The sequence below is a fragment of the Musa acuminata genome, chromosome BXJ2-4 (assembly GCF_036884655.1).
Source record: "Musa acuminata AAA Group cultivar baxijiao chromosome BXJ2-4, Cavendish_Baxijiao_AAA, whole genome shotgun sequence".
Lineage (NCBI taxonomy): Eukaryota > Viridiplantae > Streptophyta > Magnoliopsida > Zingiberales > Musaceae > Musa > Musa acuminata.
The window spans coordinates 37178202-37201550 of record NC_088341.1 but is presented as its reverse complement, the minus strand read 5'-3'; the positions used below and the strand labels follow the sequence as shown (position 1 = coordinate 37201550).

Sequence of the window (23349 nt, the reverse complement as noted above, 5' to 3'; positions counted from 1 at the left end):
GATAATTATATAATTTTAAATTAATGATAAATATAAAATATTTATCTAAATCATTTCACATAATGGAAGATATCACGTTGAGATCATGATCCTTATTATTGATATAATCATGATAACATTTTATCATATTTTTTATGATTTAAATTTATTATAATATATTATTAAAATATTAAGAGGGTCATGATAATCTTAGTATGATTTATTTTCCTCAAAAATATCCTTCTTATTATGCTCCCGCAAGATTGTGTTCTGAGAAATCGATTTTGGACCAAATAGAAGGAATTGCTAGTGAGATAAAGACTTGATAAGAGCATTTACAATTTGATCAAAAGATGAGACATGAGAGATACGTAACTCATCATTTTTTAATTTTATCATGAATAAAGTGAAAATCGATAGTTATATGCTTCATTCGAAAGTGAAATACATGAGTAGCATATAGATATGTTGTCATGATATTATCACAATATATAGATAGAGGATTATAGAATATAACAAATAATTCATATGGCAATGATTGAATCCAACAAAATTCATCGATTATAAGAGCAATCGCTATATATTTAACCTTCCAGGAAGGTCTTGTAATAAAGCATTATTTATTAAAACTCAAAAAGATTAGATTATGATTAAGAAGTATAACATAAGCACTAGTTGATGTTATGTTAACCTTAGTACCTGCCAAATCTGTATATAAAAATGCATGAAGTAACAAAAGAGTCTTTCAAAGAAATAAGTCATGATCAATGATACTCTTTTAAGTACCGGAGAAGATGTTTAACGGTTGTCCAATAATTGACAATATGCTTGTATATAAATTAAGATAATTTATTTACTACATATGTAATGTTAGAATGAGTGAATATCAAATATTATAGACTACCAATAATTTGACGATACTTAGTCGTCATTGAGATTAACACTATAAGATAAGAGGAATTCTTGTAAAGATTAGTATAGAAATACTATTGGCTTTAGCATTTTGGGGCAAATATACTTTCGTTGGAAAAAAAAAAAAGATCATTTGTCATGTGGATGACTTGAACACCAAGAAAATAGATGAGAGATCCAAGATCTTTGATAAAAAAAAAACTTATTTTTAAATTATTATTAGTTTATTACTAGTAATAATTAAGTCATCTGCATAAACTAATAAAAATATGATTATACTCTCATAAAAATAAATGAATAACAAATTATTAGATTAAGAAATAAAATCCAATTAAGACTAGATATGAGACTAAATATGTTCAAAGTTTATGATATCAAGCACGAGGTGTCTACTTGAGACTATAAAGAGCCTTGCGTAACTTACATACATGTTGAGGAATATTCTAATCAATAAAGTCTAAAGGTTACCTAATAAATATATCCTTGAAAATATGATGATGATACAAATTGTTGTTTGAACTAAAAGTATCATTGTAATCCAAGCCTTTAGATATTAATAAAAAAAATTTATAATAAGTCTTATTTTATATTTATTAATAGACCCATTAAGATTTCGTTTGATACGAAAAACTCATTTGCACGATATAAAATTTTGACTTTGATGAGATGAGATTAAGTCTCATATATCATTTCGTAATAAAGCATTATATTTTTCAACCATTATTGCTCACTATTTTAAAATTTTTAAAGCTTGGTTGATTGTATAAGGCTCAAAAATAATATTTTGAGGTAATTTTATGAAAATAAAAAATATATATTTGATTTAAAGATTTAATTTTTGGATCTAATAATCATCAAATTAATTGATATAAGGCCAATGACATCTTTAGGATGTGTTGGACAATAAGAACATAAAATAGGGGAAATTAAAATCAAACCTTGCTATGAATTTTCTTGATATGTGACACTCTTAGGAGACAACCGGATGGATAAGATAATATGTTGTTCATTATACACCGTTAAGGAAGGACCCTTACAAAATTAATATAATGAGAAATAAAAATTCTTTTGGTTAATGGATCAAAATATTCAAAGACACTTTGATTACTAGAATATCTAATAAAAACATATAATTTTGATCGAGCATTCAATTCATTATGGGTATAAGGTTTTAACTATAGATAATTATAAGTGAATCTAAATAATTTTTTAAATTATAAAACTATATGGAGAATTAGAGTAGGCTGTGATTAAAATGTATAAGACTAAAATTGAAGAGTTAATGAAGCTTGAGTAAGGAGTGTATGATTAGTTTGGATGATGTGCTAATGATGACATTCCACGGTCCTATTATTTTCAAATCCCTCCATGAGATGTGCTCCCGTGTTGATATCTTTTACAGTAAATAAAGAGGATAAGAATTTAATAAAAATATTATTAGAATAATATAATTTTAAGATAAATATTAGATTTTTCTTCATATTAGGAACACAAATAATATCATAGAGTAAAAAAGATTTTGATAAAAAGGTTTGTAGAATCAATATGAGTTATTTTGAGATATTTTCCGTCACCTATCATGATATCATTTAAACCATCGTAATCTAAAAGAGAAGAAAGATTATTAAGTCAATCAGTATGACATGATAAGAAACCTCATAATCAACTGGCTAGTTTGATGAAGGTTGAAATGATTGAACAGCTGAGCAAATGACAATGGTAATAAAAACTGAGTATATAGTATGGTAGGATATATAGAATATGATAGGTGTAAAGGTTGAAACATTAATTGAATAGAAGCTTACAAACGATGATATTTCTTAGTAACATGGCCTTACATGTTACATATTTGATAATTAATTTTATTATTTAATTATGATATTGTTCATATCATCTCCATAATTATTGTTTAGATGATTGTTTTACTAGTTGTAGATTTTGTTTTTGTTGTTAGAATTAGTTTTGTTAATAGAATGTGATGACTTTCACTTAAGATTAAGATTCATAAAGCTTATTATTAAGTTGTTCAAAAGATATAGGACTATCATAAACATGAATTACATTCAAGATCTTCTTGTAATATGAATCAAGACCATTTTAATATATAAAAATAATATTTTTATTATCAAGATATCCATCAACCATAGCAAATATATCTATTTGAGTTTTAATAATCTGCATATAGTCAAAAATAAATTGTATACCCTTAGAAATTTTTAAACTTGCATCACATCTTATGAGAGGCTTTCATAGAGGTTAAGTAGGAAATGATTTGAGGAGAGCAAGGTAATGATAATACTTCTAAGAAAATGATCTTGATGGATCCAAAAAAACACGTTTAGGATTGATAATTTTAAGATTATTCTCTTTGAATATTTATGAAGGATAAGTGATGGTATCATCTATATAACCCATAAGATTATAATCGATTAAAAGAGAATAAAATTAAGTATACCAAGAGATATAGTTTATGAGCATGAGTTTAAGATGATGTTAAACTTTTAAAGTTAATGAAGATAAAAATATTTTCAATAGCATACAAATTGAGAATGACATGAGTGATTAATTAAAGAAGTATTACTAATCATGTAAAAAAAATATTAAAAAATCCAAAACAACTTTTTTAAAAAAGATCGATTTATTAGAGCCTAAAGTTGGATGAATTGGTGCATAATGGTCCATTGTCGATTGAGATAATCTCTATTGTTCCTTGGATAGTTTTCAAAGAGAATACACTTAAAAGGACAATATCTATGCGCCTATATATATATTTTAAGATGTTAAATAATTTAATCGGTAAAAACCTTATAGAAAGAACGGTAAAATCTTAATGAACACAAATTAATTATATTCAATTTCAAAGAAATATTGTATACGACCTCGTGGTATCCACTGTGTGGTAATGGTCGTAGAGATCACCTGTCTCAGTCAAGTCGGGAAACAATGTTTTCGACTACCGTGGTTGGACGCGTGCATCTAAATTTCGACTCCTGCACTGGAGTGTGACGTGGATTTTGTTGGGGAGCGGGAAAATATCCTGGCGCCTGACCTGCACGAGACATGCAAGCCCCACCAACCAATGTGTTGAGGGGAGAGCCCCGCCGCCGCCGCCGCCGTCGCCTCCTAATTCTTCTCCTTACATCTCGCAATCCCGATTTCCAGTTCCAGCAATAGATAGGGCAAAGATGAAGGCGACGGTGAAGGGCCGGTACGAGGTCGACAAGAGCGTCGCCACCGCCACCCTCGCCGTGCATGCCGGCGACGCCCGCCTCAAGACCTCCTTCACCGACGCCACCTTCGCCGGCGGCCCCTCCCTCGAAGGCCTCGTCCTCTCCGTCGAGAAGCCCGGCGCCTTCATCCTCGACTACAACGTCCCCAACAAGGCAACGACTCTCGCCCCCTCCGACGATTTAAGATCGCCATTTCTTGAACCTATTGACCGGATTTTTGTTGCTTTCCCCGATCAGGATGTGAGGTTTCAGTTCATGAACTCGTTCAAGGCGGTCGACAAGACGGTGAACTTGACCTACACGCATGCGAGAGCGGCTAACCGGACGGCGCTGGACGGGTCGCTGGTGTTCGATCCGGCGAACAAGGTATCGATGAACTATGCGTTCGGGTCGGGGAACTGCAAGGTGAAATATTGGTACGCGCACGGCGAGCTGAGACGCTTGGTGTTGGAGCCGTGCTATGATGTGTCGAAGAACGCGTGGGATTTCGCCTTGACCAGGAAGTTCGAGGGTGGTGATTCCCTCAAGGCGACCTACCAGACCACGACTAAGAATCTCGGATTGGAGTGGAATAGGGACTCCAAGGACAGCTCATTCAAGGTAATCTATGACCAACTTACCAAGTTTTTATGCTGGTTTAGTTGTTCTTGAAGTGGAATTGATAAATACATTTGATCTTTGCATAAACTAATTTGTATGATTCAAATGTTGCCATATTATCTGAATTATAGACCATACTTCTATGACACATTATATCTGCGTTGTTTGATCATTGTTGATGTCCTTTATCGTCACTAAAGCTTTAGCAGCTTCTTTGCTTGTGCCAAGCTCCCTTTCAAACCTGAATTCAGTAATTCAGTTAATACTGGATTTGAAATTTTATTTTACTTGTTGAAAAGACTAATCGAAACCTGAATTCAGTGCTTCAGTTAATACTGGATTTGAAATTTGATTTTACTCGTTGAAAAGACTAACCAAGATTATCAAATGGAGCTCTTTTTTTAATCCAGTAAAATTTAAACTAATTCCTTTATATTTCTTTGGTGCATTTAATTGTTTCCTTGTGAATTGACTTGTTTTTCAGCTTTATCAATAGGATTCATTAGCTTCAGAGCCTACTTATAGATCCACTCTGTCTTATTTCAACAAAGTTGTCATCATGCTCGTTTCAATCTTTGGTTCCCATCATCATAATTCTCATCCCTTTATGTGGGTGTTTGGTCTTCCTTGCTTTGTTTTTACATCTGCTAATTTAAGCATTTGACCTTTTGCACCTTGTCTAACATGGATGATTGTAGTTTCCTTCTTAAGGGCTCCTTTCCTTAAAGAAAAAATATGGGTGATATGTTGATTAACACTTAAACAATTTGATATTCTGAAGGGTTTTACATCAAAGAATCCCTGAGGGAATCTAGATTGATAGTAACAACAGATTTGTCTTTAGTTGAGGTCCTGAGGGAGGTGCTAATTGCAACCATTGGTTATGACTTCTTGTTTCAGTTCAACATAGGTAAAATTGGCAAGCTTTATAATTAGACAATGGTTCTTCAAGGGCTTTTAGTGGCATGTTCTAAAATATTCATGGTTTTCATTTCAGTTATACTGCTGCATACTTTTTGGCTCAACTTAACTTAGCTTTTCTTCTATCCAATTTGTCGCCAGTCTTAATGCTTTGTGATTGATCTGGTCCACCATTCATATGTTTGTTTCACCAATTCATTTTAAATGTATAATTTCACCTATGCTCAGTACCTTGATGCGATATAATTAGCTTCATATGTTCTCAATTAAGTGTCAACTTGAAGATCTTCTCAACTAGGCTATATTATATATCACCTCTTTGTTATAACAAATGGTCAAAAAAATAGAAGTGTCTTTATAGCCAAACTGGTAATGATCAATTCCTCAAATATTTTTTCATGTCAACACTGCATTACAACATGACCTTGACTTTGTTTCTTGCAATTTGCTTCACTAAATTATGGCCTGCTTCGGTCAGTTTTTGCCTCAATAAAATGAATGCCTAATCTGTTAAACATATCAAGCAAGAAGGTTCTGTAGGTTGCTATTTGATCAGGATGGAACTTTGCATTCATGTCTCCACAAAGATAGATGTTTATGACTTGAAACCCTGTTTAAGCACTAAAGGAAATATTAATTACAGTAAGATGCTAATTGTCCTCGAAACACATTGACCTCCATAGATTTCCCCATTTTGCTGTTGGTGTTAGCCAATAGTGCCCCAGCTAATTTGTTATATTGTACCTTATCATGGTCCCTTGTCCTTGATCCTAACCTTGGTCTTAGTCTTGACACCAACACTGATCAACCTTTGGTTGATTCTGACACATGTTGTTGGATGGTAAACTTTAAAACTTAGTATAGTTCTTTATGTTATTACTTTATAACATGAATTGTGTTCTCTCTTGTATTTTGAGTCTTGAGGCAGTTCTGAATTCAAAATCTTATGGTCATAGAAGACTCTGTATATTGCTCTGTATGTGTCTATGATGTAGGATAATCACTCTGATACTGATATGATGTAGGAGGAAAGCATAGATGACAATGATAGTTGACGATAAAAGATTTTGGTGAGATAAAAAAATAACTATTAGATCCATTCTAGCTCAAGGATTAAATCTCATGGGTTAAAGGTATTGCACCTTCATACGTTACACGTGTATGATGAGCTCACACTATCAGGAATGTGATCTTTCTTATTGATATATTAAGTATATTAATTATTTCTTACATCCTTTTCTGGGATGATATATTTTCAGATTTGTCTTTTTAATTAATCTTTCTTATTGATAAGATATTTGATTGGTAGCCTTCATTCTTTGCAAGTTCTTCAATTATGATAAGACTTTATTTTATGGATGGAACCTTTAAACAACCTTTGTGATCTCCAATTAAGCCTAGGATTTGTCTCCTTTTTTTGTTTATCTTCTTTTTTCTTCTCCATAGGCAATCACGGTAGCAAATGCAAAATCAAGAAGTTGTTTCCAATCAGCAACTTGTCACATTTGCAAAAGATAAGTTAAATTAGTTAAATTTATTAAAGAAAAAATAAATTAAAATGGTCTCGCATCAGTATTTTTTTTCACTTTTTTTTATCTTGTATTACTGGTAGCTAAGCATTTGTTTATGGCAATAGTAATAGGATCAGAGATGGGTATAGCTATGGTCATAATTCAGAAAATCATTCAGTTGACTTGAAACTCAACTTGCTAAGATTTCTAGTTGACTCATGGTGAGACGATCAGCTTCTTGAGACTCGTCCAAGTAATCTATATTGGTTGAATGCATTAGAATTGCATCATGCAAGGGTTTTTCTTTTTCTTATTTATGTTTGAGTAATATTTTTCTTTGATGCAATATTTCACTATCATTTTTTTTCCTGCAGATTTCAGCATCATTCAATTTGGCAGAGCAACAGAAGTATCCAAAATTAATGGCTGAGAGCACATGGAATTATGAAATATGAGCTTGTAACAGTGGTTTCTCTCGTGTCGTACTTTCTATTGTTTTTTACAGTCAAATAACGGTAGTTATACAACTCATTATGTTTAATTCTGTAACTTTATTTCGATCAGGTAACATTTGGATAAGCAATCAAAATTACTGCAACAATTCTGAAACTGGTAACAATCAATTTTTGTTACCAGTTTTGTTATCAATTGGTAAATTATCTTGTATATTGTCTATACTATAAAAAGTTATTAATGTTATTTACTTTCATAGGGTAAAAGCATTGCTATGGTTACTCAATCCCGGTAATATGTATGTTATTACTGTGGTTGAATAACAGCAGCAATACATGGACTACTACTATGGTTGTCTTTTACAGGATAAAAATATTGAATAATTATATTAATAATTGAATTATTACTGTAATTTTTATTACTATGCTTAGTAATCAAGGTGATATATGAATTATTGTTGTGATTTTCATTTACAGGGAAAAACATTTATTGTTGTGTTTTGTGTTATTGCAATAATATATATATATATTATGGTTATAAAATCTATAGTAATATCTTTTTGAGGTCTAATTATATTTTATCTCTTGTAGTTAGCTACCACTAGTATTTTGATTCTTATAATTTAAAAAATTACATTCGCATCTTTATAATTACGAAAGTGAAACATCTATGTACATTAATCGTAACGACATTAGTTTTATCGATGAAAATATGAAAATAGAGGGTAAAAAGATAATTTTAATGTTCAGTGACGGACGGTGTTGGAGGTGGTGGTGGACGATGGTGTCGTTGACGCCAACGCAGATGGTGGTTGCATCATTGTTGACTCGTTAGGCAGATCCCAGCCTTGACCTAAAGTTGGGATCGTTGGAGCTTCATTACATCAGTTTTAGTACCACCTCTCACCGAGCGACTCTTTCGTTGTTTTGCATCTGTGTCGGTGCAGTTGTCGAGCGACGAAAGGGTAGTTTGAAATTTGCATCAACATCGACACAAATGCAGAACAATACCACTTGGCAACTACACCAGCGTCGACACAAATGAAGTGCTAATGCAGATGTAGATGTCGAGTGATGTCGCTCTACATCTACGTCGATGTTGATGCAGATACCAAGCGATCCTTTTGCTGTTCAGTAATTACATCAATGAAAGCGTCGCTCAGCATATGCATCGACATCGACGCAGATGCAAAGAGGGAGGGGTCGAGGTTGGAATCTATCCAATAGGTTAGCGGCAAGGTAGCCACCATCTTCGTTGTAAACGTCGTGGTGGCCATCACCATCTGTGTCGACATCGATATAATTGTCGCTCGACAAATGCGTCAGTGCCAATGCAGATGAAGAGCAGCGCGACACGGGCAACGATGAGGTCAACGACATGCTCCTTATGAATGCAAATGGCATCACGGTGAGAGCAAACTTTATCATTATCGGAGGCGGTTATGCAACTATATCGACATCGACGTTGTCTGCCATCGTCGACGCCAGTGGTATGGTCGTCCATCACCATGATTTCTTTTCTTCATCATTGACATCTCATTCTTCTCTTCTCCACACTGCCCAAAGCTTCTCAGTTAATTCATGACATATTTCTTCTCCTACATATCTATATTTGAAGTAACCTAAAAGAATCTGTTTTGTCTATTTTTAGGGGGATTGAACAAATATTTTCTTATCTTATATTTTGACTTCGAATTATCTATCTGTCTTGGTAAGACTTTCTTTGAGTATGTATGGTGAAGCAAGATCATGAACTACGATGATATATCTTACTTGAAAAGCGGAATAGGTCAAATCAAAATCGACATAAGATTGACCTCACGAGAAAGGATATCGTCCACCCAATAAAATCCCAGTGCAAAAATGAATCTGCGAATCCAAGATTCAGATTCTAGAGAAGATTGATTCAGAAGAAGAAGAAGTAGTTTCAGACGACCAGTCTCAATAAGATCTCCCTCAAGCTTGACGAGATGAGTCCGGTAAACTACAATGATATATCTTACTTGGAAAGTGGATTAGGTTGGATCAAAATCGACCACACGAGAGGAAGGATATCACTCATTCAATGCAATCTTACATCCCATGGAAAAAAGAACCATTAAGTTCCAAAAAAATCCAAAAATAGATCTGCGAATCCAAAGATTCAGATTCAGGAGAGGACTATGAAAACTTACTGCCCATCGCTCGGATTAACATCGGAATAGATAAGAATTACTTTGATTGGACGGCAGTGCAATTTGTTCCCTTTTCTCGTGTTGATCGGACAGCAGTGCACTCAGCCCTTATTGGTGCGAATACGCAGCAATGTATGAAGCGCTTGCGATAAGGCATCGACAGCACACGACAATTGATGGAATGAGTTGACTCAAGATTTGACTGCAGAAGCGTGGATTCGGAAGCAAATCATTCATCGTACCACCATCGTCACCATATCAGGGAAGAATCCACTGGGAATCCATAGAATAGTTTATTCCTTTGATTCATACGTACATTGATGCCTTGCTTATCGCAAGCGCAAGATATAAGCCTTCCATTTCGTGGAGAAACTCAGGCTCCGATCTCTGCAGCTGGTCATGGCATGGACACTGGAGGAGGAGGTGCGGCTGCTGCGGGCGGCGCTGGAGATCGCGGAGGAGCCGGTGGAGTCCTTCGACCCCTCGGTTTCGTTAGTGGGGAGGATCAGGCGGGCGGTGAAGAGGTCGTTCACCGACGACGAGATCCTCGCGAAGGTCAAGCAGCTGAGGAGGAGCTACGAGGAGAGCTGCTCCGTGATCCGGAGCGGGATGGCCGTCGGAGTTGGCGACGCGGCCGTGTTCGAGATCAGCGGCAGGATTTGGGGTGGAGCGCGCGACACGGCCGCGACGACGACGACGACTGTTGCGAAGAAGATGGTGACCAGCTCGATAGTGATGTATTATAGGAGGAGACTTAAGAAGCCGAACATGAAACAACAGTGTTGATGATAAGGTTTTCTCTCTCTCTCTCCCTTTCTCTCTCTCCGTAGTGATGAAGAAACTGGTGGAATTCTGTACGTATCAGAGAAGTTTTGGGCTCGGATTCAATCTCAGGCCATGGATTTCCTTGCAAACATGAAAATTTCATACTCATTTGGACTTCATCCTGCAACAAAATGCACACAGATTCAATTCAAAAGTTGAGAGTTTCACTTTCATTGATGTATCTATCTGTATCGGCATGGAAGAAGAAACGGAACAGCAATGTGTAGGGCGTAATCCATAAACATACAGCCTCTGTTATACAATTACAACTAAAGAATATTATTGCCCAGCTGAGGCTGTCCTAAGTCATCATGCCAAGATGATCAACCTGCTTAGAAGAGGATCAAAAATGTTGCGTGCAACATTTATGCTGGTCTGGATTCAGTAATACAACACAGGATGAACAAATAAATACAAGAACCAACCGTTGAATTAACCGTCTTTTACGACTCTCAAGATATGAAGCAACTAGTAGCCGGCACTCTCGCTCATTTGTTGGAAATGAGGGCCAAACATGGTGCTTTAGATGGTTGTTGTTTAAAATTTCTGATGCATGCATGAGAACCTGCAACTCAGATGAATGCATGATTACATACATTGACAATGGATCCAACTGAAGAATTCCCACAACATTTAAATGAGTTCACCGATAAGGGCAGCTTTCTTCAACAACAATCTCTATATGTTTAATAAGTTGATCCGAAGACAAGCAGAGAACATACATAAGTTGCTAGGTCGGATATTCTTCATATCAAATAAACCCCCTACCGATATGCCAGACGCTATGCGTTCTACTTGCCACTATGCGATAAGTTGTGGCTATCACCTGCCTACAAAATCAATTTCTGATGATAGTTGTTGCTCCTTTGAAGAAACCAGTTTGGCGCTTTCTCGGTCTCGCCTAAATACAATGTAAAGGGGACTGTAAAACAAGCTGCACAAACCAAAAGGAACGATGGTCATCATAAATAGACCCCTCGAGAGTGCCAATGCTCCTTCAGCAGAGCCACCAACTGACTTGAGCGACTTTGAATCGTAGCCATAAATCTTCTCAGTAAGGATACCTACTGCTGGTGCTGCGAATGAGGAGAATGATCCTTCAAATGCACGGTCGAAAGCATAAATCATGGTACGGTGCTTCGGGGGGACAACCTCGGCAAACATGGGGTTGTTGGCACAGGAAGCACACCAGCTGATTGTGAGGCCCATGAGGAGTAGGGTGGCAGCAAAAGCGTTCCAGTTGTTCACAGATGGCCGGATCCCAGTAAGAAGAATCCATGAAAAGGGAATACCCATGAAGGCACTGAACTGAGCACACATAACTCGGCCTGAGTCTGGATAGTACTTTGACAATCGATCAGCTATCATCCCCCCAAGGAAGGAACCCATAGCACATCCAATGGCGAAAAGACTGTTTAAGGCAGCTGAGCTGTTATTATCAAACCCTGAAAGATAAGATTAAGATGTATCGGATTAGAAAGTAACAAGTTATCTTGTCAAAAATTCAAAATTCATATACTCAACAAAGTTCTAAAGGATACTTAGAATAACAGATCATATGTAAATATTTTATTATACCTATCAGTTCAAACCACATTGTGAAGAAAACCATTGCTGTCCAAGGTAGTGAACCAACAATTCCCTGCAAGACAATGATTTGAAATGTCTTGACTTTCATTACAGATCTCATTGCCAACCAGGAACTGCTCCAGATCGAGGATGGAGGTACAGTACTTTTCATTATCAGGTTAGCCCTGGAAAAACGAGCATAGATTACACACAATTAGAAGATCAACTAGTAAACCAGTTTGATGCACTAGTTAAGTCCAGTGTATTTAGAATCACTAGTAATCATCAAAATGTTGGTAGAATTGGTGTGAAATATATGCAGATCATTCAGAAAATAATCACTACAATCTTAGATTCAAATGACAAGGAGACATAAACTAATCATAAAATTGATTATTAATACTCCAAGTGTGAACAATATATGAATATTATCAGAGAATGGGTCAAAAGATGGATCAACAAGAATTATGTTCTCAAATGTCTTAGGAACCAGGCAGAAGAACAGAAAAATATATATGAACCATGTTTAAATATTAAGGCAAATCACCTGTTTCAGGATCAGAAAAGGTCATATTTAAATTTAGGTTAGTTATTGAAGTAGTAGTAGCCCCTCCTATAAATGGGAATATAAATAAAAGTAATAACACCCTGTTTGTTTTAACCTTTTCACTTTACACCATTTTAACAGACTTTGCCCTCCTTAAACATGAGATATTTCTTAGGCTGTCCAGGCAGCATTAACTGTATTAGCACAGGACTGAAACACCATGTTTTGGTTGCAGACTTTATCCTTTATCCACATATTGATTTATCAGATCTTTAGGTTAACTCACAGCAGTCACTTTATATCTAGTTAAAATATGCCAAAAAAATTAGATGCTATTCAAGCTGGCTTCATGCCATGATTAAGGTCTCTAAAGTTGGCTCATGTTTTAAAATCCAAGCACCCAAACAAAAATCTCATTAGTGACAGTGTGCAGAGAAAGCTTCAACAAAGATCCTTAACTGACTAAACTTATCTGCTGTATTATAATCATGCCTTGACTTGCATTGCACATAATGAATTGCAATTCTAAATTCTAATATATGATTGGACATAATAAAATCAGATAGTGAAGTGTAAACCACAACAAAATTTCAAGTCTAGAGGAATCAGAATAACAATATCTAAACACAATATTGAAGCCTGAAAAATGATAGTTACCTTTCGGTGTCATCATCAGCACCGACAGCAACTAAAGGGTCTCTCCTAGGGTCAACAACAAAAAGAAACACAAGAACTCCAATTAGCAAGCTCAATGATGCCATCATGATGAAAGCACAACGCCACCCTGGTATTCCCCAGTACTCATGTCCTGCCATGATTGTAGCCAAAACACCACCTCCAATGCCCCCGACAGAACCAATAAGATTTAGTAATCCAAATCCCGTACCACGCAAACCATCCATGTAACTATCTGCAATGAACGATTGGAGTGCAGGGATGACAATGGCCAAACCCAAGCCATTTATTGCTCTCCAGAAAGCAACCTGATTAAAATGCTGGCTTACACCAACTGCAGCTGTTGATAAAGCCCAGCATGCAGTACCCATAGCAAGAACTACAGGACGGTCATGATGAAGGGCTAGAACACCTGCCATGGGTGATGATACTGATTGCACAAAGTTACGTATAAAGGTAAGATATCCAAGTTCGATGGGTCCAGCATCAAAGGCCTCGCTAACTTCTTTATAAACAGCTGGTAAGAGATTCTCATCAGCACGCTCCATTATAGAAGCCATGTTGATGAGAATAAGAGATAGAGAGAACCCAAATATTCTCCTTGATCTGTCAAAAGAAACAATAATAACTAGGCTCAAAAAACTGTTAATGTCATTCTATATTAATCTTGTGACATGCATATGACATCAAGAAACAGTCGATACAAGGAACAAGAATAACATGAATGGTTTGCACAAATTCATTTTTGAAAGTCATGCAACAAAATATTTTCCCCTGAAATGGCATTTTAACAATAAAGTGCAATAAGATATACCTCTGAGTATGAACGATCGTCAAAGAAAAGAAAGTCACTACAACCATCTTCTATCAGGTATATCACTACTATGGATGGCTACAATGCCTCTTAAACTTACTGTGTAAATAAATGACACATGAAAAAACATAAACTACCAAACCCTGGACTTTCTCATGTTGAAATAATGCTTCTAAAAGGTACTAACACAATAGCCAGGAGTCAGATTAAATGACTCTGTCCTATATAGATAGACCATTATATAGCACAAATGGAATATGATGCCAAAAGTTGCAATATGATGCTGGATACTGAAGCATACATGTACAGCAAGGGATTGGTGTGACACTGAGATGAATCGAGATGACATGTCCATTAAATACACTCTGAAGTTTGAATATGGATCTATATAAATTATTCACAATGGATGATATTTAGAAATATTAATTCATAATCTGATTCTTGTACTGGTAGGAAGTAGGCATGTTATGACAAAGTACATGTTTGTGGTAAAGGCAGCAACTCAATATCAAACTACTAAGCAGAATTGGTGAACCAGCTATCAGGACAGTAGTCAATTGCGTCAACCACTCATCCCTGCAATTCTAAAAAGCCTCAAGCAATTCAACTTTGAGTTCAATAAAACCAATAAAAGTATGATCTTTTGAAACCACTAGCAGACAAATTCAGTCATTAAAATGCAAATAGAAGCCTGCTAGAAAACACACAATCATAGTTCCAAAAACAGGATTACACCAATCATAGACCTGCAAACATGAATTCTTTTACAATAAATTTAAGTAGCAAGATATGATATTCACATCACAACTAGTATATCATCTTCCGCTAACCAACTTATCTACTGTATAAAATCTAGTCTAAATTATTCAAGACTTCCAAGTTACATCCACCAGAGAGAGAGACGAGTCGTTGCTGACTTCATTTCATCTTAAATCAGCTGGTGAGAGGTGTGGATCCATTTTCTTTCGATGATAGTAAGTTCGGAGGACTTGGAATGAGTCTAAGATATCCATTCTTCTCACCTACTTCTTCATCCATCATACTCTAGCTTCCCTTTTCTGCTCTTTTACAAACATCTAAGCTCCATAAACTTAGAGTACAACTTATTTCATTTTATTATTCAACTTCACTTACACTCATTTTTTTAATATATGCCTCAACTTCTTTTAACAGTTTGTAGAACAAGTACAACTTCTACTACATTAGATGCAAATGGAGTAGCTATAGAAACCATTCAAATTCCAGGTACTTCTATATTTTGATTAGGCTTTAAATGTACTTCGATATCTTGTAAATGTTCTCCTACAAGTCAGGCATTCTTGAAACAAATTCGATTATGTTTTGTTCCGTCCAACTTATTCATTTTCCATATACCAATTAAATCTCATGTTCCCTTGTCCAGTGACAGTTAGAACATATAAGAGGGATTAGTTCCACATGGTGAAAAGATTAAATGGGCCCAGATATATTTGTAACATATTAGCTTAAGCTCTTAAGTTGTAATCATGTTCACTTCCATATTGATGCCCTAACTTAATTGGCGCATTCCTCATTTTTAAATATAAATCTACCTGCCAGAGGTATTAGAGCACAGGGATGGGCTGATTTGATGAGTGGCAGACTACCATGAATATATAGGTTTGATATGTTTTAGTCACGTTATGCAGTTAAACCTCAATGCAATGCTTGCTAATGCTGGATAACCTGCAATTTAAAAGGCTAGCGTGGACTAGCGAGAAGATGTGTTTGATTCTCGATCCAAGTTTGCAAGATTTAATTGATGCCATGTTGGTCTGTGTGGTTAATCGTGTAATAGCATGGTCGATTCATGGAGGAAGACTAGTTATTGGATGCGCTGTGGAACTCTTGTATAAGGCTGAGATTATTAAGACATGTGAGAGGTGTTAGCACTACAAAGTGAAAAGATTAAAGAATATGGCTAGATATACTGGTGTTAACCAATAACTTATCATCTTAAAACTTTGGGATTGGATGAATGTCCAATTACCATACTGATGCACCAGTTAGTTCTCAGACACTTCCGATACAGTAAGATATCCCCGCAACACCTTTATAGGTTGTCCTACCTAGCCAGCCATATTGTTGAGTTCACCCAGATGTTTAACTCATATCATGGTTATAATATGGGCAACCTCGTTACACATTTCTATGTATTCCAAGATAAATGTGATCAAGGTCGGGTAGTTCAGATCTTATTCTAGTCATCATGGAATATTTGATCAGAATCAAGATCAGAAAGAGAACCAATTGTTAGTACCATCAGAGTCTACTCCTACAATAAAGAAAACCGACGAAAACACTCACAAAATTCCAGCCATTCGAATTTGCTTTGTTATGGGATCGGATATACGGTTAAAACCAGCCCAGTTGGTTCTTCTATCTCAATTGTCCCAGTATGCATTTGCTTCCCTTCCTCAGACCGCAAAGAAGGAAAGAGCAATATAGGAAAATAATCAAGCTGTAGATGGCATCAAAGAATAATATTTCAGCAGTAGTTACCAAATTTTATCAGAGAAATTACCACAAGCTTGTCATATCAAGGAAAGCCCCGAATCAATTAAACATTCTAATGTTTCGAACGCCAACCAAAGCCTCAGCGCAAAAGAATATATAATGATAACAATAGAGCATCATAAACAAACTGAATCGGAAAAATAAGAGCAGATGGAGAAGATTTAGAGAAGCTTACCTCATTTTGCCTCGAGAAGTCAAGGAGGAGGTCCCATGAGGAGAGGAGGCGGCCCTGTGTCTCATAAGAAACAAATATAGCCCAGATGGAGGAGACGGAGACGAAGGCGAAGCCTAAACAACCGCTCTCCTAGATCTGCAATCTGTCCGCGTCAAGCGATTAGGATCTTGAGATCGGGGCGCATCGGAGAAAACAGCGGACGAATTGAACCATTGACTCAGGAAACGAAAAGTATCGTGCGAGGGGAGAGCGTGCGGGCGAAGGCAGGGCAACACGCTCTCGGCCCTCCCAGCAGTATTTCTACCCTAACTACCCCGTTCCCTACCGGCGATATTATTGGAGATTAGAGTCCCATCTGTGGAGCCCACGAACTAGTTTAGGCGGAGGAACGGAGAGGTAGATGGCGCGCGTAGGTTGGGTTAGATGGAAAAGGAATCGCTTTTGTGCGGTGCGGTGAACCCGGTTGAATATACCCATGTGTTGATTGGATAATCGACGTCTGATGCAAAAGGGACCCACAGCATCGTGTATTATAACATCAGGAGTGGACGGTCCAGATCTGAGGCGGCCCGCAATCACTAGGACCCACGGCGGGCAGTTCGCGGAGAAAGGACGTGGCGCGGCCCCCCTGGCCACGAGTTACGTAGCGACTGGTCTACCGACGTCAGAACCGGGCGCGCGTGCGTGCTGTGATCTCGGGTGCCCGTGACCGTGGACCGATGGGATGGCTACGTTTCCTGGACGGTGTCTCGGTCAACACAGGTGAGCCAAGGCCCACAACGATGGGACCCACCAATCTTCTCACGGACAGCTACGCTACCGGGAGATGGGAGACTTCGGGCGTGCGTGTAGGAGAATGAGACTGCCGTAGCGACGTCAACGGTAAGGCGTCGAAGCAAGCCTGCATAATTACTGCGACGCTCCCAGAACCGGACCCACTTCCACAGCCAAAGAAAATGTGGGGCCCGGTTGAATCAGAATCCATCGGAACGAGGCTTGTGACTGATGTTAATGAAACGATGGACAGAACTACCGAAGGATGATCGCAACCAAGACTCAGCTGCTTCTCATTGGCATACCTGAGATTGATCCAATCGATTCAAAAGGATGACACAGAATTCTGATGGAACCTCGTTTGGTATTAGTCTTTGTTTTGCCTCATCAAAAGATTTCTCTAGTCACAATTGACCAAGTAGACAGCGGCCAAAAACATCCCTTGTCGATGGAGCCTCTCCCAGTAGGGTTCTCATGGATAACAACATCTGCCGAGCCTCAGCCTCCTTCACACCAACTGTGTTCCAAGGTATTGCTGGGGAGACTCTAACAATCTTGATTCCAAGGGAATATGATCTCCACAGCAATCAGAAATAGGTAAGAGTGGAACATTTTGCTTCCAAAATCGTATGAGGCTTCTAATTTCAAAGTGATAAACAGGTTTTTTTTTTGTTAAAACCTTCAAAAACCAAATAAAATAAAAAATATCACATTCTCAATCATAAAAAAGAGTGACTATAAAGTATCTTCTCATGGTCTAAATTTAGTTTGTAATCCAAACCTTCTCCAGATGTAGGAGATACATCCAATAACATAGTCTTATGTTAATGACAGAATGATTTGTTTTTACACTCTATATAAATATATTCATCGTTCCTGCAATTGTAACACATCTTTACCAATTAATTTGTCAATTCTCCAGGATAAAGTTGTCTACTGTTTTGTTGACTGTTTGATCCTAAATAGCTAAACTTCCAATCCATTACAGTGTCATAATTCTAACATATTTCAAGTTTTCCAGTAGCATTCATAAATATCTATTTAGATAAAGACAATATATCTTCCAACTTTCATTCATCATTTGAAGGTTATTTATTGTGTTTGGAGTTGAATTAGATTCTGTCTTATAATGTTCAAAATTACATATAAAAGCTTCCTTTTCATAGATTACATTTTAGACAAATTCCTTTTACCACTTTTGTTAATTCACTTATGTCATTTGTATCTGAGGATAATTAATTCTAACCATATTGTATTCTTATGCATTTATATTTTTTAATCAAAAAAACTCTCCAAATAGTTTCAAATTATGTCCATAAACTTAATTCATTTATTAATTTTTTTATGCAGTATGACCCTTTTATATAGGCTCGAGTATACGAAAAAAATATAATTATATTTCAGTCTTAATTTGAAAAATAATCTTCCTCTTATAATGATTTTTTTGATTGATAAGCTTCCATGGATGAAAATTTAATATTTCCAATCAAAATTTACAATGATCAATGAAAGATCAAATCTGACTTTTTCTTTCTGCATTTGTTTCCTTCTTAGTAAATATTGTTACATCACAACTTGTGATATATGCAAAATACCTCTAAACTAATTAAATTTATTCACTGAGATATAAACTAAATTGGTTTCACATCAAAGACTCCCCAAAATAGTCCTAACTTATGTTCATGATCTCATCTTTTTTAGATAATCCACAACATAATATCCTTAAAACACTGAACTTGATAGTTGATAATTCTTCATCTTACTTTCCAACTGACATTTTCTCTTAATTTTCCTCCCCTTTAGAATCCAAAATATTTGACTTCATATACAGCTTCAAGTGGCATATTTAATCCTTTGCTCTTCTGGTGTAACAATCTCTTAATTTTTAGGGTTTCTACTTTCTCTTACTCTCAGTTCTAATAGTATATGTTGTTCTGTCAGGTAATGGTGATGAGTTTGATTTTGTAAATGTTATGAACATAACCTCAAAGTAATATCAGTCAACCAAATAGCAAATGAAGTATATAAGCACTACAGATCAGAACATGTGAGAATTCAGTTTTACTTGCATTTGGTGTCCCATTGAAGAAGATGAAGCTTTTGCTCAGGTTGACTATTAAACCCTAAAATGTCCTAAGATCATATGCAACCCTTAAAGCTTCCACCTAAGAAAGTCATAAAAGATGTTTTCTTGTGAAGACCAAGGAGTTTAGTTGAAGTCAACACCCACCTAAGAATCATTCATCCTCAAAATCCCATACTCAAGAGAGTAGTATCCAAATCTTAATCTGATCCAAGTTGTAGAACAGTTTGATATGGAAACTTCATTAAGCTAAACCCCCTAATAGATCCAACTCCTATCTCTCTTGCACTGTATCCTGTCCTTCAAATCATTCATGGAAATTTCAAAGTCCATTATACACAAATAAATCCCCCAACTTTTGACTCGAGAAAATCTTAAAATGTGAAGTTGTCATATCAGATGGGGACTTAAAAAAGGATAAAAAATTATCTAAATTCAACACAAGTTGCACCTGAACGCAAATGATGATGAAGAAGACCTCTTAGTCATGGATGCAACCAAAAGAGAGGAAAACGAGATCCAAAATGGAGTAAAAGCCTCCAAGGAAACGGCACGAAGAAAGAGGCTGCCACTGGGACTTGATGAGGACAAGAAGAGTAGTTAAACTACGAGATCATCAGCTTTTCCTTCTCTCTCTCCACTCATTCCTCCTACATTTCCTTCCGGGTGATGAGAAGCTCAAGACGCATAACGCCTGTCGTAGTTTTCGCTGCACTGTGAAGCTGTTGGCCTCGGGAAACAGCTTCCTCAGAACAGGACGACACCCCTCATTTACTCCCTCTCTTCGGGACTCAGCTCCGATTCCTCCGACTGTCTGCTTAAAGAGCTTACAGACCCGTAACTACAGGCTTCTGTCTGCGCCACGACCGCCTTCTTCGTCACAACAGCACAAACAGACAGACTAACCAGAAAGAAAGAAGTGCACAAAGTAGTAAGATTCAGTGTTCCTTTTCTGAAAGAAAGACTAAGAATTTGGCAAGAGCATGTGTGCGTGATGATGGAGGACTCGAATCGAGTAATAGAATTAGTAGCTTTCAAGAAGATACTCATATTGGAGTAGCATACAAGAAACCTATGCAGCAGCATAATTATGATTCGAAGACTTCAAATTGACAATAAGAGTGGAAGTACATTGCTGAACCTCTTTTTCCGGGGTTAACTTGCAGATCTCCTCCTTCCTTCCCTTTCCCTTGCAAGCATACTAGATAAGAAGCGACGGCGCATCACTCTTTCGGTCTCTTCTTCCACCGTGCATGCATGCCTTTTGCACATAAGCTTATCTTCTGCCATCGAAGTCGAAACTCCGAGAACTCATGGTTTTGTACAACGCTTCTCCAAATCAGAAGAAAGATGAGGATGATGATCCTATGCCGAACCGAAATAAGGAAACGAAGAAAGCAGCAAAAGAAGATTAAGTTGAGAGAAAGAAGAGAGAGAAGAATTCCTGAATCTTCCGAATTGAGGCTAAAGCTGGCATCAGCATGAGCTCCTGCGGGGTTTCTTCACAAAGTGGGTGGTGAATTGCTGTTAGGATCAGAAGGAGGCGCGCCCTCCTGCGCCGGTGGCCCAGCTGTATGCCTCGGCTGGCAACTGGAGATTATTGAGGAGGTTTGGCGGGATGCCGTGGAGGAGCGGATTGTTGGGGTCGAGTAGCTGCTGCTGCTGGGGCTGCTGCGGTGGAGTCGACTGTCCTACCAGTCCAGGCGACCCGAGAGCACCCTGCTGAGCTTGTAGAGGTTCCTCCTCGTCGAGGGGCAGCCTCTCGTAGGCTGCGTTTCCGAAGGAAGCGGCCATTATAATTACTGGTCCTGATGCTATTAGAGCCCCGACGACGCTACCCCCGACAATCTGGCCCTGCCCGCCGGCTAAGTATATGGTGAGGCCACTGGCGGCAGGTGGTGCAGGCGGCGGAAGAAAAGATCCGGAGAGAGAAAGAATCTCGAAGCGGCCACGAAGGTTGACGACAGCGCTGGAAGAGGCAGGCTGGCGCAGGTTGACGTTGGTGACGGTGCCGTTGCCGCTGAGGATGCAGACGCCGCGCTGCCGGCGGCAGGCAAAGCTGGCGACGCTCTCGACGATATCGCACCCGCTCGCGATCTCCATCACGTGCGACCGCAGCGCGTTGGCGCTGTCCCTGGTGATGATGATCGGCGGCTTCGGCTTGTTCTTGGACCCGGCTGGGCGGCCGCGCGGCCGGCGCATGATCTCCCCCTCTCCGCCGGCGGAGAAAGTTGCTGGAGCCAGCTCCTTGCCGTCGCCGCCGCTGGAATTGTTATTCTCGTCGTTGTTACTGTCGTCATGGTCGCGCTTCGTGCCACGGCGGAGGCCGCTGTGTTCTTCCTCGACCTTGAGCTGCTGCTGTTGCTGAAGGTGCTGAAAGTGGAGGGGATGGAACTCTTGGCCATGGAAGGGAGGAGGGAGATGGTGGCCATGCGTGGATGCTGAAATTGGATCCATCAATTCCTTAAACGCCGTTCCTCTCTCTTTTTTTATCCTTTGCTTATAAAAAACGAAACTAGCTGGTGTGCACCCTCAGGAAGTGCAACTGTGCGGATCAAACAAATAGGAGATCTAGTTCTTGAAACCAAGATCGAAGGTGGACGCTTTGATGAGGAGTAGAAAAAGGTACTCTAGACGGGAAAAGGAAGGCGGCGGTCTGTCTCTCCTTCCTTGCTTTTCTAATACCAATCTTTCTAGGAATCGAAAGCTGCAAAAATGGAAGTGAAGAGCTCCATCAACCGATTCATCTTTCCTGCGGAGGGGAGGGGGTTGTTTTGGGGAGGAGGAAGGGGCGGAAGGGATTGCTTTAGGAGGCGCTTGGATTAGGGTTTGGCCAAGTCAAGGGGAGGGAGGGAGGAAGGAAGGAAGGAGAGAGTGGGGGGAAGGGATGGCTGTGGCCGGGGTTTGGTGTTGGCGGTGGGTGGGCCTCAACTCTTGATATGCTATTCTTTTTTGTTTCCCCTTTGTCCCCTCCCCACGTTCTTGAACTCATCTCCTCACTCCATTTCTTCTCCTCATTAATCTCTCCGTCAACAGCTCTCCCCATCCATATCCGCTGCCTCCTCTCTCTCTCTCTCTCTCTCTCTCGCTCTCTCTCTCTCTCTCTTCATTTCTCGATCTGATCTTCCCTCTGTATTGTTTGTTGCAGTGGATCGAACCACGGCATTAATTATGCTTCTCTCTCAGAGCTCTCTTAGTCAAGGTCAGCTTAAATTTAGATGTAGTTGCTACAGAAGACACTACCTTCGTAGTTATCCTTGTGATTACACTCTGCACAGATTCACTGGAAACGACGGACGCAGTGCGCTGAATCCCACCAACCATCGCCCATCATCGAACGGGATCGTGATGCTGATCGGTTGAGTTAGCTGGACCGCGCGTGTAGCGGGACACCGGATCCGACACTATAGTGATTACCACCTCGATTTGGACTTTGGAGGAACAGCGTGGCTCCCACGTTATGGAATCCATCACGCATGACACAGTTGGGGGCAATAGCACGCCCACGCGTTGATTACGTACTCGCTTGACTACCTGCCACGTGAGAGATTTCGCACACGTAGGGTCCCACTG

General features: G+C 38.4%; 3 protein-coding genes across 5 annotated transcripts; 1 reads left to right on the top strand and 2 right to left on the bottom strand.

Annotated features, from left to right (window-relative positions):
• The first annotated feature begins 3993 nt into the window (after positions 1-3993).
• LOC135610659 (outer envelope pore protein 24, chloroplastic-like) lies at positions 3994-7754 on the top strand. The gene is made up of 3 exons (XM_065105439.1): positions 3994-4274; positions 4359-4721; positions 7528-7754. The coding sequence occupies exons 1-3, from the start codon at positions 4077-4079 to the stop codon at positions 7606-7608; spliced, it is 642 nt and encodes a 213-aa protein (XP_064961511.1). The 5' UTR covers positions 3994-4076; the 3' UTR covers positions 7609-7754.
• Positions 7755-11218: 3464 nt separating this feature from the next.
• LOC135610658 (uncharacterized) lies at positions 11219-17168 on the bottom strand. Of its 2 annotated transcripts, XM_065105437.1 has the most exons (5): positions 16920-17168; positions 16535-16688; positions 13378-14001; positions 12183-12358; positions 11219-12049 (listed from the first exon to the last, which is right to left on the bottom strand). In XM_065105437.1, the coding sequence occupies exons 2-5, from the start codon at positions 16546-16548 to the stop codon at positions 11427-11429; spliced, it is 1437 nt and encodes a 478-aa protein (XP_064961509.1). In that variant the 5' UTR covers positions 16549-16688; positions 16920-17168; the 3' UTR covers positions 11219-11426. The 2 variants fall into 2 exon arrangements, with proteins under 2 accessions (XP_064961509.1, XP_064961510.1); XM_065105438.1 differs by lacking the exon at positions 16535-16688.
• A 3029-nt stretch (positions 17169-20197) lies between these two features.
• Positions 20198-22906, bottom strand: LOC135610656 (AT-hook motif nuclear-localized protein 22-like). 2 transcript variants are annotated; one of them, XR_010486275.1, is made up of 2 exons: positions 20918-22906; positions 20198-20677 (listed from the first exon to the last, which is right to left on the bottom strand). XR_010486275.1 is itself a non-coding variant. In XM_065105435.1 (1 exon), exon 1 carries the CDS (start codon positions 22231-22233, stop codon positions 21310-21312), a length of 924 nt encoding a protein of 307 aa, XP_064961507.1. In that variant the 5' UTR covers positions 22234-22906; the 3' UTR covers positions 20793-21309. The 2 variants fall into 2 exon arrangements, 1 of the variants encoding a protein (XP_064961507.1); XM_065105435.1 differs by lacking the exon at positions 20198-20677 and having other exon boundaries at positions 20793-22906.
• Positions 22907-23349: the final 443 nt, after the last annotated feature.

Excerpts from the sequence above, each read along its gene's own strand:
- LOC135610659 (XM_065105439.1), top strand. The coding sequence starts at position 4,077 with ATGAAGGCGACGGTGAAGGGCCGGTACGAGGTCGACAAGAGCGTCGCC. Across the intron at positions 4,275-4,358 it reads ACTACAACGTCCCCAACAAG|GATGTGAGGTTTCAGTTCAT; the intron begins GCAACGACTCTC and ends TTCCCCGATCAG. Across the intron at positions 4,722-7,527 it reads CCAAGGACAGCTCATTCAAG|ATTTCAGCATCATTCAATTT; the intron begins GTAATCTATGAC and ends TTTTTCCTGCAG.
- LOC135610658 (XM_065105438.1), bottom strand. The coding sequence starts at position 16,984 with ATGAGACACAGGGCCGCCTCCTCTCCTCATGGGACCTCCTCCTTGACT. Across the intron at positions 12,359-13,377 it reads GCTGATGATGACACCGAAAG|GGCTAACCTGATAATGAAAA; the intron begins GTAACTATCATT and ends TCGTTTTTCCAG. Across the intron at positions 12,050-12,182 it reads AATGTGGTTTGAACTGATAG|GGTTTGATAATAACAGCTCA; the intron begins GTATAATAAAAT and ends CTTATCTTTCAG.
- LOC135610656 (XM_065105435.1), bottom strand. The coding sequence starts at position 22,233 with ATGGATCCAATTTCAGCATCCACGCATGGCCACCATCTCCCTCCTCCC.